Raw genomic sequence first — 14,814 nt, forward strand, 5'->3', positions numbered from 1 at the left:
ACTGTATTTCAGATCATCAATATATAGAATATAGAATATAAAGACCTCCAAAATAAAACTTTTGAAACTTAATTATTTTCTTGGAACTCCTAAAAGTAAGGCTGCCACAAAACACAATCCTAAAAATGTTAAGGGTTTGCTTTAACCATCATCAACTAAGATCGTTTGAGCATTCCCTACGAGGACAGTATTCCACGGACGTTCAGCATAAGAGAAGACAGAGAGTGCTTGCTTCTAGTGAACACAGCTCTGTGAGGAATGAAGATGAATAAGCCAATAAAGCCTGTCTGTTTTGGAACTATTCCCTATGGTTCCAAGAGAGAAAGAACTACTGAGAACAGAAAAGTAAAAGGAATTTTAATGTCGCTGATCCTAGAAGTTTAAAAATGGGAGAGAAAAAGTCAACTGTTGTGTTAAAAGAAAAATTTTCAAGTCATCCAGCCTTCCCACTTCTGTCATTTAGAAGACATTTATTGCATGGTTAATTTAAAGATCTAGATAAAAGAGAAAAGAAGTCTTAATTACGAAATAAAATCCATCTTGTAACATACCCATCAGAATTTACACTTCTGAATGAGTGCTTTCCCATTCAAAGTCATCATCTTGAGTACTATCAACTTATTCCAGTGATGCTCTCATCGCTCAAAATATTTTTGGAATTCCTAGTTTGTAATCTGCTTCAAAACCAAACTGTTAATCCAAAATACAAACAACAAAACTCCTCAAAAACAACAAACACTCAGCATTCCTAATCACCCCTTTATTTCACCTCTCTCTTTTAAAACCCAAAACAGGATTATTCTGCTTAATTGCTCACCTTATTTTTTAGATTCAGCTCTGACTAGCTATTTTCAGAAGGTTCTATAGCGTACGTTTATTTTTAAGTGCAAGTGCTTAGGTTCAAATCCTGATCCCATCACACTAGTTGGCTATGTGATTTTAATGCTACCTTAAGTTACTTAACCTCTTTGTGCACAGATAGCATTAACTCAAGAGCACTGTTTTAAAGATTAAATATACAGTGTGCTTCAAAGCTAGGCAGAGAGTGAATCCTTGATGTTATTTTCAGACCCAATTATGTTTAAAAGGTGAAATGTTGCCATCATGTTTAAAGACAGTTAAAAAAAAATGTGCAATAGACTCTGGGGACAACAAAAGAGGTGGGCTTTAAGTTCTGAGCAACATTCATCAGAATAAGCAGATAACTGCCTGAGGGGACTACCTGGGTTTATCAATTCTGGTACACTGGTTATTACATTTGTCATATTATTTTCATCATCTTACAGAGGTCAGAAAGTGAGACCACAGAGGTGTGTTGTAGGCCTTCGGTGTTAAAACAACTTTTTAAAATTAGTTGCAATCTTCAAAATTGGGGGAGATTTTACATTAAAAATCTAAACTTACTGCTTTTAACACACAAAAAAATCAGACAATCTGAATAATGTCTCTGCACTGGTAATAACTGGCTGGAGCGGAATGTCCACCTGAGCTCTCCAGATAGAGTCCTCTCACCAGTCCCCTATCATCCAAATGGCACCAAGGCCATTTCTGGATTTTCCCTAATCATCAGACTTGAACTGTCTTTTCTTATATTCACTGTTTTACAATATTTGTCTTACTTGTATGAGCTGCTATAGACACATGTACTACTGTATGTTCTCGAGTGGTGAGAAACTAAAAGTTAATTTCCCTAAAGTGACCCAATAGCAAGTTTAAGTTCAATACATTTATATTTTTTACATGATGTTTAAGAGCGTCCGACTTCAGCTTAGGTCATGATCTCACTGTCCGTGAGTTTGAGCCCCGGGTTGGGCTCTGTGCTGACAGCTCAGAGCCGGGAGCCTGCTTTGGATTCTGTGTCTCCCTCTCTCTCTCTCTGCCCCTCCCCAGCTCATGCTCTCTCTCACTCTCAAAAATGAATAAATGTTAAAAAAAAAAAATTAAAAAAAAATTGTGTTCCGAACAGGGTCAAAATCATGTACTTACTCATAAATAGTTTTAGCATCTTCAGCACTTTTGTCTTTAAATTCAAGAAGCTCCTGAAGACTCTGAATATACCTAAAATGCAAATCAGTAGGGTAAATTTGTTTTTTCACATTTTGAAATTTCAATATTATGAAAATACTCAAAAGGTATTTTTACCCATCTCTTGATTTTTAATTTAGAATAGTGCTATGAATTATGGTTGAAGTAGGATTTTTATACCCATCCACCTTTGAGCAAAGTGCCTGGCATAAAGTAATAGAAGGTGCACATTTTCTCCTAAGAACATAGGTTACATTTTAGAGTTTTAAGATTTCCTACTTCTTTTATTCTTAAGTTCTATACTCTAAAATAGCTTTTTGGGGCGCCTGGGTGGCTCGGTCGGTTAAGCGTCCGACTTTGGCTCAGGTCATGATCTCACGGTCCGTGGGTTCGAGCCCCGCGTCGGGCTCTGTGCTGACAGCTCAGAGCCTGGAGCCTGTTTCCGATTCTGTGTCTCCCTCTCTCTCTGCCCCTCCCCCGTTCATGCTCTCTCTCTCTGTCTCAAAAATAAATAAACATTAAAAAAAATAAAAAAAAATAAAATAAAATAAATAAATAAAAAAAATAAAATAGCTTTTCAATTTCTTAAATTTACCACTATACAGTAGAAATGCTGATTGTCATGAGAATCGAGTCTGTTACCAGTAACTATGTGATCTGAGGGAAATGACTTAATTTGTCTTAGTCTCAGCGAAATGTGGAGGAACACCTACCTCAGTCTATGAGTCTAGCTTAAAACCTGTGTTTTAAAACCCTACAGACCTTCTAGGGCTTTGGTGCTTTACAAAATTTTTAATTGGTTGCAATCTTTCAAAATTGGGAGTCTACCTTAAAAATCTAGACTTGTGGCTTTTCTTTAAACAAACAAAAACCAGATGATGTGGATGGTACTTCTGCAGTGGCAATGACCAGCTGGAGCTGAAGGTGGCTGTCTGTCCTTCAGAAGCATGCAGTCTCCAGGTTAATAGTTTGTGTACCATCAACAAGTATTTGTTAAAAGCCTACAACTTACCACATAGTTCTTCTAAACAGAGCTGAACAAAAACAGAAGTCATACAAATGTAGGTTTTTAATTTATCTAACAATTCAAGGTAGCAAATCACCCGTTAAGGAAGGAACAAAATGAGGAAAGCCAAATGACTTTGTCAAGGTCATGCGGCCAAACATAATGGCAGTACAGGGCCGGAGCTGAAAACACCTCACTACTATTCAATGACTTTCAATTATATAGGCTCTGCTTTGGCTGGTCTGTGGGCACTGTTATCTACAACTGTCTTTAGTAGGCATCCAGGAGCAATGAAAGTGTTTGAAAAATCTGTAAATCCATATGTTGATTTGGAAAGCTGTTCTTGACAAGCAGTGTGTGCCTCTCTGAAGTCCAAAGCATTCCAAAGTCAAGTGATTCTGACGTTTGCTTTACCCCTTACTTTTCTCTTCCCTGGCAAGAAAAACTAAGCTCTTAATTCAAGAGACGGTTGAGCACTGACAACATGTTAGGCACAGAACAGATTTCAAGATGCAGCATATTCTATTTTCAGTGAAGAATTTTAAAAAACAGAAATAAGCTTCCATAGAAAATTATATGTTCTCCTTTAGATTCCATCAGAGTTCCTAAACAAATGCCTCTTCTTTAAACCACACTCATAATTGTTCCATACTTGAACCAGATAGCATCTCATTATCACATATTATAGCAGTCATACTTCTTTTGCTTGGTTTTTAAAGTTGAAGTTAGATCAGCTTCTCCTACAAACTATAATGGCTACAAAAAAGTGCTAATATCTCCATGAATCAGAACTGGGAAAAATCTTGCAGCTAATTTTTATTTTCCATTTAAGACTGAACTCTGGCAAACTCTTTTGTTTGAAATGTATAGTGGTTAAAAGAATTACACTTTAAATTAATAACATTAACAAGAAAGGCCGTATTTATTTATTTTTTAATTTAAATCCAAGTTAGTTAACATACAGTGTAATAATGGTGTCAGGAGTAGAATTCAGTGATTCATCACTTAGATATAACACCCAGTGCTCATCCCAACAAGTGCCCTCCTTAATGTCCCTCATCCATTTAGCCCATCCCCCCCCCCCCCAGCAGCAACCCCCAGTTTGTTCCCCATATTTAAGACTCTCTTATGGTTTGCCTCCCTCTCTGTTTTTATCTTATTTTTCAAGAAAGGCTGTATTTAAATGGCCACGTATATGTTCATACCCTTAATACCTCTACTGTCATATTTTGGAAGACAGCATAGTTTCTTATATGATTCCACTAATTTGTAATTACTTTAAAATGGGAGAATAAAGATTTTAATTTTTGTGTTTGACAAAGATATACTACAGTAAAATAAATTCAGTTTATTCAAAAATATATACACACTTTAATACATTTTATCATTCTGACTAGAGCATGGTATAGTAGAAAGAAACAAATCTGGGCTTGAATCCTACCTCCACTATGAATGGTACTACCTTTGGCAAAAGGCCAGTAGGTGCTTCAATTTCCTCATCTGTAAATGACGATAATAATGCCTAATGGGCAGAGTTGTCAAAGGGATTAAAGGTAATGCCTATAAATCCCTGGCCATCAACAAATGGTAGACATATATTTTTTGTAGATATTTTTTATTATAACATAACATCCCTACAGATTTAATATCAGAAATCTTAAATTTAGTGTGTGTATTTCTGTGCAGTTCTGATTGGCTGTTTGTTTGTTTCCTCAAAGTCAAGGAGTGGTAGAGTCCAGGATTCAGGGGACAAGCCCAGACACACCCAAAAAGAGGTGGAGGAATGCTCTTACTACCGTAAGAATCCACTGAAGAGTAAAAGAGTATTTGCTTTCACCTTGAGTAAAGTCCGTAAGTCCATTGAAATTGCAAACACAAGATGGGAATCTTACCAGCTTTGTACTAACTGAACTGATGGAGTCCTGAGAAGATTATCTGGAAGTAGACTTATTTCCTTCATTATATTTGCCAATCTAACAGGCAGCTCTTGCCGCAGAAACATAAATGAGGTCTTTTCACAAGCATTCATAGATCCTAAAACGAAAACAAGGTGGGAACAGCAGTAAGTAGAGCCCATAAGGCAGTAGAAGCCAAGAGGCAGGGAGAAACGCAGAGGGAGTTACTTGGCAACGTCAGAGTGGTAGTAGCATCACCTTCATGACAGGGAATGAGGACGAAAGGGATGAGATAACCCAGTCAGCAGGGTTGTGAGGCATCCTAAATGACCTAAGTCGTGACATTCCAATCGCTTTGTAGAGCAGTGAAGATACTCTCCCCTCTCCATCACTTGCATCCTTCCTGTGATTATCTTAGCACCAAGGTAACCTGAGCAAGTCTGAACAAGGTGCAGAGTCTAATTTACAGCAGGACCTGCCAAAGCCTATTAACTGGATGCTATTATTTAGAAAATCTGTTTCCTAACTCCAGGTTTGTAAGAAATGAATACCTGTCCAATATAAACAGAGAAATTTGGTCATGTGCGTGGGAACCACGATAAGCAAAGAGCTGATGTACAGGAGGGATTTCAGGCAACAGAAAGCAAAGAATACCAATACCTGTTCAGCAACCATCTTCAAGCTCCCCCTCCCCTCACCCCCACCCCCAGGTCTTATTCAATAGTCTGATTCCTGGTAAGCATCCTGCTCTTCCTCCACTCCTGTACCAAGCTACTAAGCAGAACAGTTGTAGAATATCCTTTGACAAGCAGTTCTATTGAAAGTTAAACTAAAAAATCATGTTATTTCAGCAATGCATTTTGAACTCACGAATGTAATCTTGCTGTTTTAGAAAGGCAGCCTTAGCCAAAACTAGATGGTTCCTAGCAGTAATTACCGAATTAAAGGAAAACACTTTCTTGTGAAAGTTTAATGGCATACTGTGAACGAGGCCAAATTCACCCCTTAATCACACTACAGTCATTTTAAAGTAACAACAAAGAAAACCGAGGGCTTTGCGCCAAAAAGAGTTCGCCTCTGTACACCACAATTTTAAGATAAAGCTGCCAGCTAAGCTGATATCTTTTGAGCCCACCAGAGATCCATTACTGACTTAACAGTACTCACAATGCAGAAGATAACTTTTTCTACTGAAATGTTATGACTTTATTCGAGTTTATTAGTTTTCCCTTTCCCTTCCACGCCTCCGTATGAGAAGTCAAAGTTATAAGTCTAACTTTGCAATTTCTCTGCAATCTGTTGCATCCTTTCTAGAGAAAACCAGGAAGGGCCCACCGGAAGACGAGGAAAGTGGCCAGTCGCCTCTACAGGGTGGAATGTGGCAATCCCCACGTCTAGTGCTCACGCACTTTACGTGTGCTCAACACTTACTTGCTGATGATGAAATGAATGTGCTGTTGGTGGAAACACTATTAAGCAAGTGGCAAGGAAAACATTCTATGAAACAATTGGGCCAGTTATAACCTGCTTCCCCTATCATCGCGCCAATTTTACGCAATCATCGTCTACAAAACTGAGCATTTATCATCACTGTGCAGAATCCGAACACGACTCCCGGGAGTGTGCAGCACAGTTGCCTCCAGCCGGAGCTCTACTCTTCGGAAGGCGCCTGGCAGAGAGCGCGGCTCCGCACGTGCGCTGAAAGGCGGGAGGTCATTCCGCCCGCAGCCCTCCAGGTTTGTTTTTCAACAATACACAATAAAAAGGCACACGCCCCCGGTTATTTATCCCGCCCGCCAGCGCGTGCACCTGAGCTTGGGGATCGGTCCGCAAGGGAGGAAGGAAACACCTACAGCGTTGGGGGGGGGGGGGGGGAGACGTTAAGAAGGAGGGGTGCGCCAGAGGTGAGAGGGGGCCAGCGAGGGCCGGGCCCGTCCCGGGTCAGGGGCCGCATTTCCCCGAGCAGGGCCGCGCACAAAGGCCCTAGGCCCGGGCCGCACTCACCGAAGTCCAGGAACTGCTTCATAGAGAGCGGGGACGGCGAGAAGCGCGCGTAGAAGTCCACCTGGCCCGGAACGCCGCTTTCGGGCGCCGGCCCGGAGGCCGAGTCCGAGGTAAGGCTGCGGCTGGCGCCGGGGCTGGCCGCGCGCAGCCCGGCGCCCGGGCCGGCCGAGGCGGCTCCGCGAAGCAGCCGCGCCAGCCTCATGCCGAGCCCCGCCGGAGGAGCCGGAGCTGGGGTAGCCAGGTCGCCGCTCAGCGCCTCGGCCGGGCGGTACGTGAGGGACGTGGCGACCCTCGGGGGCGGGGAGCGGCTGTCACCGCCGCGGCCACCGCCCCCCTCGCCGGAGCCCGGCCCCCTGCGCCGCGGGGCGGGACCCAGAGAGGGAGGCGGGGAGAGAGGCGGGAGCGGGAGTGGGGTCCGCCCCCGTGCTAAAGTCCAGCCTCCGTGCGCCGGGGCGGTGCCGGCGAGCGGTGGGGCGGGGAGGGCGTGCGCAGGTCTGCCGGCGGGAAGCCGTGGGTGTGGGAGGAGCCTAGGCTTCTTCAGTCCCCGGCCCGCTCTGCAGCGAGGAAGCATGTAGGTGGCCGTGGCGCCCGAGCCCCTAAGGCGCCCTCGCTTACTGGTATGCCCCCTTCCCACGCTCTCTCCGAGCACACCCCACCTTCCTGCTATCTGTGCCTCCCCAGCCTCAGCCAAAAGGCTGAAGGACTGGGACGCGCTTCGCTTCCCACACCTGTGTGCTGGCTGTCCGAGCGCTTTCCAGAAACTCTCCTCTGTGATGCAAACCCCACATTTTACAGGTGAAGGAGCCAAGACCCGGAGAGCTTCAGGATCTGACCCTTGCCAAGCAGTGGTACAAAAATACGAATGAACAAGTGGGAATGTGGCCCTAAATGTTGTCAGCGACTGCAGACCCAGAAGATGATTGGCAACCCAACTTCAAGTCTTAGGTGACAAGTCTTCGGGCATGGTCAGCAAAGTACTTAAAGGGTCCCTCTCCTTGACTGACTGACTTTAACTGTCTTCTCAGCCTCACAGTTTGGCTGCTCCATCCTTTCCTCTTCTGCTCCGTCTTCCTCGACTTAGACGATGGGGCACCTCTGGATATGGTAAGTTGAAAACGCATTTAATACGGTTAATTTATCCAGCGTCGTAACCTAGCCTAGTGGACCTTGAATGTGCTCAGAACACTTCCATTAGCCTACAGTTGGGCAAAATCCTCTAACACAAAGCCTATTTTATAAGAACATGCACCTTATTGAATACTGTACTGAAAGTGAAAAACAGGATGGTTGTAAGTACATCGGTTGTTTACCCTGGTGATTATGTGGCAGACTTGGAGTTGGAGCTGCTGATACACAGCATCACGAAAGAATATTGTACCACGTTGCGTCTTGCTTGGGAAAACATCAACATTCAAGGTATGATTTCCCCTGAATGGATATCGCTTTTGCTGCATTGGAAAGTAGAAAAATCATAAGTTGAACTGTTGAAAGTCAGGAACTGCCTGTAGTGAATATAAGACTAGACAATTTCTTACATTGGTTAATGCCCTAGAGCTACAAAAGTTGCAATCTGTGCTGAAAATCACCACTGCTGTCCCTCCTCTCCACTGCGACTTCCCCCTCTATCCATCCCCAGTACTTTGGTATGTCTTAGATGAAACAAAATTACTTTTTCCTGGGTAGTTTATCAATAAAATATGAATGCATGTATAGCTCCAGCAATCACTGGGATAGAAGCTCCAAAATCTTAAAGGTTATGCATAGTATTATTCAGCTCCTTCAACCACTGTTTGCAACTCTGCTGCTTTCCACCTGAGCACGTGGAGGGATTCAGCTGAACATTGACTTGTGTGGAAGTACAAAGGCCCAACAAGAATCTTGAGATTTATTTTAGCAACTTTGTTCTCCCAGAAACTAACTCAGCTGTTTATTAAAATATTTTTTTTTTCCTGCAAAGTATCTTCACCACCAAACTTCCACTCAATATCCAGAGAGTGGTTCTATGAAAACACATTAAAAATGGTATCAACATTTTACTTTTTGGTCAAAGGCTTACTGTCCAGAAGCTGGAGAGAACATTAGAGTTTTTCAGGGATCTATTAACCCGACGATTGGTAAAAATATCTTAGGGGAAGCAGTTTTAGGGAAGGAAAAAAATGTCCTTCCCTGCCAGGTTTTTCCAGCTGGTTTAGGAATTAAATTGACATGAGACAGATTAACAGGAGAAAAACCCAATTGTATTAGGCGCATATGGAGACCCAATAATGAAATCAAGATCCAAAGAAATGACCAAGACTCGCAGTTTTTATACATTTTAGACAAAAAGACAATAAATTTGTGAGGAATTAACAGGATAAAGAAAATAAATGTCTGAGAGTTTTAATTAGGAATTCTAAGAATTTGGGCTGAGGTTGTAGATTAGTAAAAAGTAACAAGGTTTGCCTGGGTGACTCAGTTGGTTAAACTTCTGATTCTTGATATTGGCTCAGGTCATAATTTCACAGTTCGTGGGTTTGAGCCCCACATTAGGCTCTGCCCTGGCAGTGGGGAACCTGCTTGGGATTTTCTCTCTCCCTCTCTATCTGCCCCTCCACCCTGTCTAAATAAACTTAAAATAAAAGTGACAAGGTTTGTTTCTACAACTTTCTCAGCTTTAAAATCTCTATCTCTGGTGATAAGGTTGTCTTTTTACTTCTTAGTACAGGGAAGGTAACTTTCATAAGGAAGGTTTATTTTCTGCCTAGGGGGTGGTGGGGGACAGAGGAAGGTCTGTGTCCTTACACTGGCTATTTCCCAAGTAGCCTCATATAACCATTGGTTACTTAGTAACATGTTGTGCTTAGTAACATGTTGTTTAGCCTCCATGTGTTTGTGCTTTTTCCAAGTAGCTTCAATTCAAAATAACCAATATGCCATGTGGCACATTTTGGGAGCAGCCTGCCCTGGGCCTCTCCAGTTCCCTCTGAAACTTCCCTGGGAGTTTCAATATGAAAAGCTGAGCTGGTGACTGTGGAGAGAGAAACTGAGCTAGTGAGCGGTAGGAGATCTGCAAAGAGGAAAAAAAAGCACGTAGATTAGAATGAGGAAGCAAACAGAAGAACAAATCAGAGCGCATTTCCCCACATCCCATTAAGCCAGCCTCCCAACCCCAGAAATAGATCCGTCCAGTAAATATTACTGTTTCATTTATCTGATGACAAATATTAATCCTTTATTATGACAGATTTAAGTTAGGTATTATTTGTCCCCTTTGGTTTACACGGATGCAACATTTTTCACCAGGGAGTTCCTCCTTGCTGAGCTGCCAGTGTGTGTAGGGCATGACGATTTTGCAGTACCAAAGAGGCTAAGCTGTTAACTTCTGACTGGAGTTTTCAAAGTTTGCATAGTGGTATTGAACTATTCTACTACAGAGAGAGATTTAGGATTGCCTTTTGTAATTCATAATCTCCAAGATTTGGGAATGAAAACCCTTAAAGCTGAAAAGAAGGTGAACTTGAGATATACAAGCAGAATTTCTATGATTTTTTTGAGAGGCGTGTTTGTGTGACATAATTTTATGAACAAAGGAACCCAAGTTTATAATTTGGCATGTAAGGTGGAGTATTTAGTGACAGAAGGAGGCAGGTCTGAACCCACATTGTCCTGAAAACTTAGGTGGGAACCCTTTATGTACTTTGTTGCTACATAAGATAAAAAGGGGTTATGATTGGGGCACCTGGATGGCTCAGTCAGTTCAGCATCAGACTCTTGATTTCCGCTCAGGTCAACACTCAGGGTTTATAGGATTAAGCCCTGCTTCTGGCTCCATGGTGACAGTTTGGGTGGGGCCTGCTTGGGATTCTCTCTCTCCCTCTCTCTCTGCCCCTTCCCTGCTTGTGTTCTTTCTCTCTCTCAAAATAAATAAATAAACTTAAAAATAAAAAAGAGGGGTATGATTTACAGACAAGGTTAGGTTGGAACCTGTAATTTTTTTGTTTTTTTTTTTTTGTTTTTTTTTTTTTTGAAATAGAAAGCTAACGAGTGCAAGCAGGGGAGAGGGGCCGGAGGAGAAGAAGAGAGAATTTTAAGCAGGCTCCACACTCAGTGCAGAGCCTGACCCGGAACTTGATCCCATGACCCTGGGATCATGACCTAAGTCCAAATCAAGAGTGGGACACTCAACCCACCCAGGCACCCTTGAAACCTGTAGTTTCTTTTTTTAACGTTTATTTATTTTTGAGAGGGGGAGGGGCAGAGAGAGAGGGAGACACAGAATCTGAAGCAGGCTCCAGGTTCTAAGCTGTCAGCGCAGAGCCCGATGCGAGGCTTGAACCCATGAACCATGAGATCATGACCTGAGCTGAAGTCGGATGCTCAACCCACTGAGCCACCCAGGCACCCTGAAACCTGTAATTTTTAAAGTCTGGAGTATTCCATGACCTTTGCCATTGATAATGTTAATATCCATACATCTCTATTTTTCCTGTCAGTCTATGAGAGCAGAACAGGTTGTGAAATAGTGATGTAGGAGGTCTATAGTTTGGTTCTGGCAGCTATAAAGCTTACTGCTGTCATCGAGCCAAAGAAATCTGCAATTCTGATCCACCCAAATATAGTGTGTGGTATTGGGCAATCTAACAAGAGGGGCAGCTGATATGTAAACCCGTTTGGTGATTTGGCAAACTTTTATGCTAGAGTTATTTTTAATCTCCTTGCCAAGTTTAAAAATGCCATTTTCCAAAAAAAAAAAAAAAGAAAGAAAAAGAAAATGCCATTTTCAGCATCAAACACAGAGTTTGGTTGTAATACTAGCTTGATATGTCATCCAGGAGAAGTCCAGTGGCAGGTCTGTTTTCAATGTAACAGGAAAAATCTTCAGCTATTGTTTTCACCCTGACAAGGGATAGTCTTTGAGCTTCTGTAGAGATTTTCTGTGGCCCACGTAACTCACCAGGGAAAAAGGCAGAGTAACTTTCTTCTGATCATGGATATCACACCTTGTTATTTACCTGTCTCCCTTGCTCAGTCCATCAGATGTTTACATTAGCAGGAACAAAGACCAGTTTGGGCTTTTTTTTTTTTTTTTTTTTTTTAAATGTTTTATTTTGAGGGAGACAGAGTATGTGAACAGGGGAGGGGCAGAGAGAGAGGGAGAGAGAGAATTCCAAGCAGGCTCTGCACTGGCAGTGCAGAGCCCTATGCAGGGCTCCATCTCATGAACCCTGAGATCATGACCTGAGCCAAGATCAGGAGTCCGAAGCTTAACCAACTGAGCCACTCAGGTGCCCCGACCAAACACTGTTTTAAAAGAGATCAATCCATGTCTCCTATATGGAGTATTCTGGATTTTAATAAAGACCAAGTTTGGTTCTTCTGGCCATTTAGGTCAGTTTCTTGACACATCTTTTCTAAGGTTCTTTTTAGATCTAGATTTTTATGTTCCATTTGCTCTGATGATTGAGGTTAATAGGGGATGTGAAATTTTAAAGAGTGCCCCAGAGTTTTTGCAAGCAGGTGGTTTATCTCTGCTGTAAAATGAGTTCCTTCATCTAACTCAGTCCATTAAGGAATGTCAAATGAGGAATAATCTCAGTTACTAATTTCTTTACCACTGTTGTGGCGTGAGCACATCAGTGTAGCATACAGTCTACATAGTCAGGTAGCATTCAGACCCTTCACTAAATAGGCAGATAATAGCCAAATAGGGAGAATAGCTCAAGGCAGGGGGTGAGTCTATAAAATCCATTTAAAATGCCATAAAGGGCATTGTGGGCCTAAGAGGACTTCTTAGGGGCATGCTGATTTGGTAAGATGTATGAGTAGTACTCTGGGAGATAATTTGGTCAGAAATTTTACGGATGCCACGGCAGAACCAATTGTTTTTTTTAGTTCCTTAATTAATCTGTTTGCACAGGTTAACTTTAAAAATAAGCTGCCAGTTGTTTTATCAGCGCAAATGGGTTTATGTGGGAAAAGCAGGGAATTGCAGTTTGGGACAAGCAGTTTGTGGCAAAACCATAGGCAAGTCTGCAGAACAAGAAGAGGGGTGCTCTTTTATAGAGGGAAGGGGGGAAGTTGGGAGGGCTGTTATAAACGAAAAGCCCGTTAGAGTAAACTGGGAGTGTGAAGTATATAGTGGCTTTTCATTGGCTGATTTGTGACTGTCTCTTGGTAGCTGAGCTGCTACCAAGGAAAGTGGCTTTGAGTTGCAGACTTCCTGTTGGTTCTGTAATTGAAAATGAGTGGTAGAGTGTGAGAGCTCCCCCAGCCAAACCTCCCAACTTCCTTTTAGTGAGGTTTCCTTTCATTGACTTTCACACACTTGTGTCCCATTTGGTGGGGATAAGTGCTAGCCAAAAGGTTATAAGAAAAGGGGCTACAAGGAGTCCATTTGACCCAATATATATAATCCATCTGATAATTATTTCCACCCTTTTGTATGTAATTGTCTTTTAAAATTGGAGGGCATTTGGGGCGCCTGGGTGGTGCAGTCGGTTAAGCGTCCGACTTCAGCCAGGTCACTATCTCGCACTCCGTGAGTTCGAGCCCTGCGTCAGGCTCTGGGCTGATGGCTCGGAGCCTGGAGCCTGTTTCCGATTCTGTGTCTCCCTCTCTCTCTGCCCCTCCCCCGTTCATGCTCTGTCTCTCTCTGTCCCAAAAATAAATAAAAAAAAAAAACGTTGAAAAAAAAAATTTAAAATTGGAGGGCATTTGTATGATAATTAATAATATGAGTCAGGGATAAAGGTAGGGTTAAAAACTGGGTGGATTGAGGGTGGGGGAGTGGTATGTTTTGGGCTGCATATTTAGCAGCTCTGTTAGCCCTGTGGTTTCCTAAAGATACACTATCAGTTTCCTTAGTATGAACTCAGTAGTGAATAATGGTAATTTTAGAAGAGAGGTATATAGCTCATAATAGGTCAGCAGTTATGAGCCCATTAGCAATGGGAGTATCCACCAAAGTTAAGAATCCATGAAATTTCCAGATTATGCCAACAGCGTGGCAGATTCCAGAATCCGTGTAAATAGTAGCAGTTTTCCCCTTCCACCAGTATATAAGCTCTATCTAGTAAGAGCTAGGAGTTCAGCCACTTGGGCTATTTTACTGTAAGCAAAAAATATGCCTCCAAGTGTTTTATGGGGGAAAATTATGGCACAACCAATGATTATGTTTCCCTGGAAATTTTGTTTACAGGAGCCATCACAAAACGGAAGTAAGTCTGGATTATCTAGAGGGATGTCTGAGAGACACTCTTGTGGTTTTGAGATCATACTTACAGTTGTAAGACAATCGTGGGGAATAGAGTGGGGCTCTCCATTATCAGAGAGGTTAGTAAGGTAACTGGATTTAAAGTTCTTCAGTGATGTAAGTTAATGGGTTAGTCAAGAGAGCTTAATCATTCATAAGTGGTCTGTCATTGGGTAGAGAGATGCTGTGACTTAAGAACTTGTAAGAGAGCAAACACAGCATGGGGAACACATAGGTGAATGGGGAAGCCTAATGTAAGAGTAGGGGGGTTGCCCATCAAGGTGGAAGCTGTAGCCATTGCATGTAAGCATGGAGGCATACCTGATGCCACAGGGTCTAATTGGCGTGAGAAATATGCTGTTGGCCATTCAGGAGAGGCAAAAGGTTGTCCAAGAGTGCCTGCAGCAAAGCCATTGTTTTCATGGCTGTATGAATGGAAAGGTGTGTCAAAATTAGGTATGTCAGAAGTGTGGACAGAGCTGATTTTATGTCTTCAAAAGAGGTTAATGCCTCTGAAAGCCAGAAAATGGGCTCTGGGGTGATATCTGAGACAAGAGCATACAAAGGTTTAACAAAAACTGCAAAATTAGGAATCTGTTGGTGGCAGTAGCCCTCTGCCCCTAAAAATTCATTTAACTGTTTTGGGGAAAGGG

General features: G+C 42.4%; 1 protein-coding gene and 1 long non-coding RNA gene across 5 annotated transcripts in view; one reads left to right on the forward strand and one right to left on the reverse strand.

The window, feature by feature from the left end:
* The window catches only part of PDK1 (pyruvate dehydrogenase kinase 1), a 33,526-nt gene extending 26,312 nt beyond the window's left edge, over positions 1-7,214 (reverse strand). The window contains exons 1-3 of one of the 2 annotated variants that reach the window (XM_058713937.1): positions 6,931-7,214; positions 4,924-5,065; positions 1,987-2,058 (exon numbers count right to left, since the gene is read on the reverse strand). In XM_058713937.1, the coding sequence (XP_058569920.1) occupies positions 1,987-2,058; positions 4,924-5,065; positions 6,931-7,132 (416 nt within the window). In that variant the 5' untranslated portion in view covers positions 7,133-7,214. The remainder of the gene's footprint in view (positions 1-1,986; positions 2,059-4,923; positions 5,066-6,930) is intronic. The other variant, XM_058713926.1, reaches the window with a different exon arrangement.
* A 179-nt stretch (positions 7,215-7,393) lies between these two features.
* LOC131502854 (uncharacterized) overlaps positions 7,394-14,814 on the forward strand; it is a 54,718-nt gene continuing 47,297 nt past the window's right edge. The window contains exons 1-2 of one of the 3 annotated variants that reach the window (XR_009257226.1): positions 7,394-8,034; positions 8,260-8,346. This is a non-coding gene — a long non-coding RNA (uncharacterized LOC131502854). The remainder of the gene's footprint in view (positions 8,035-8,259; positions 8,347-14,814) is intronic. The other 2 variants (XR_009257225.1, XR_009257224.1) reach the window with 2 other exon arrangements.

This window comes from Neofelis nebulosa, chromosome 2, assembly GCF_028018385.1.
Source record: "Neofelis nebulosa isolate mNeoNeb1 chromosome 2, mNeoNeb1.pri, whole genome shotgun sequence".
Lineage (NCBI taxonomy): Eukaryota > Metazoa > Chordata > Mammalia > Carnivora > Felidae > Neofelis > Neofelis nebulosa.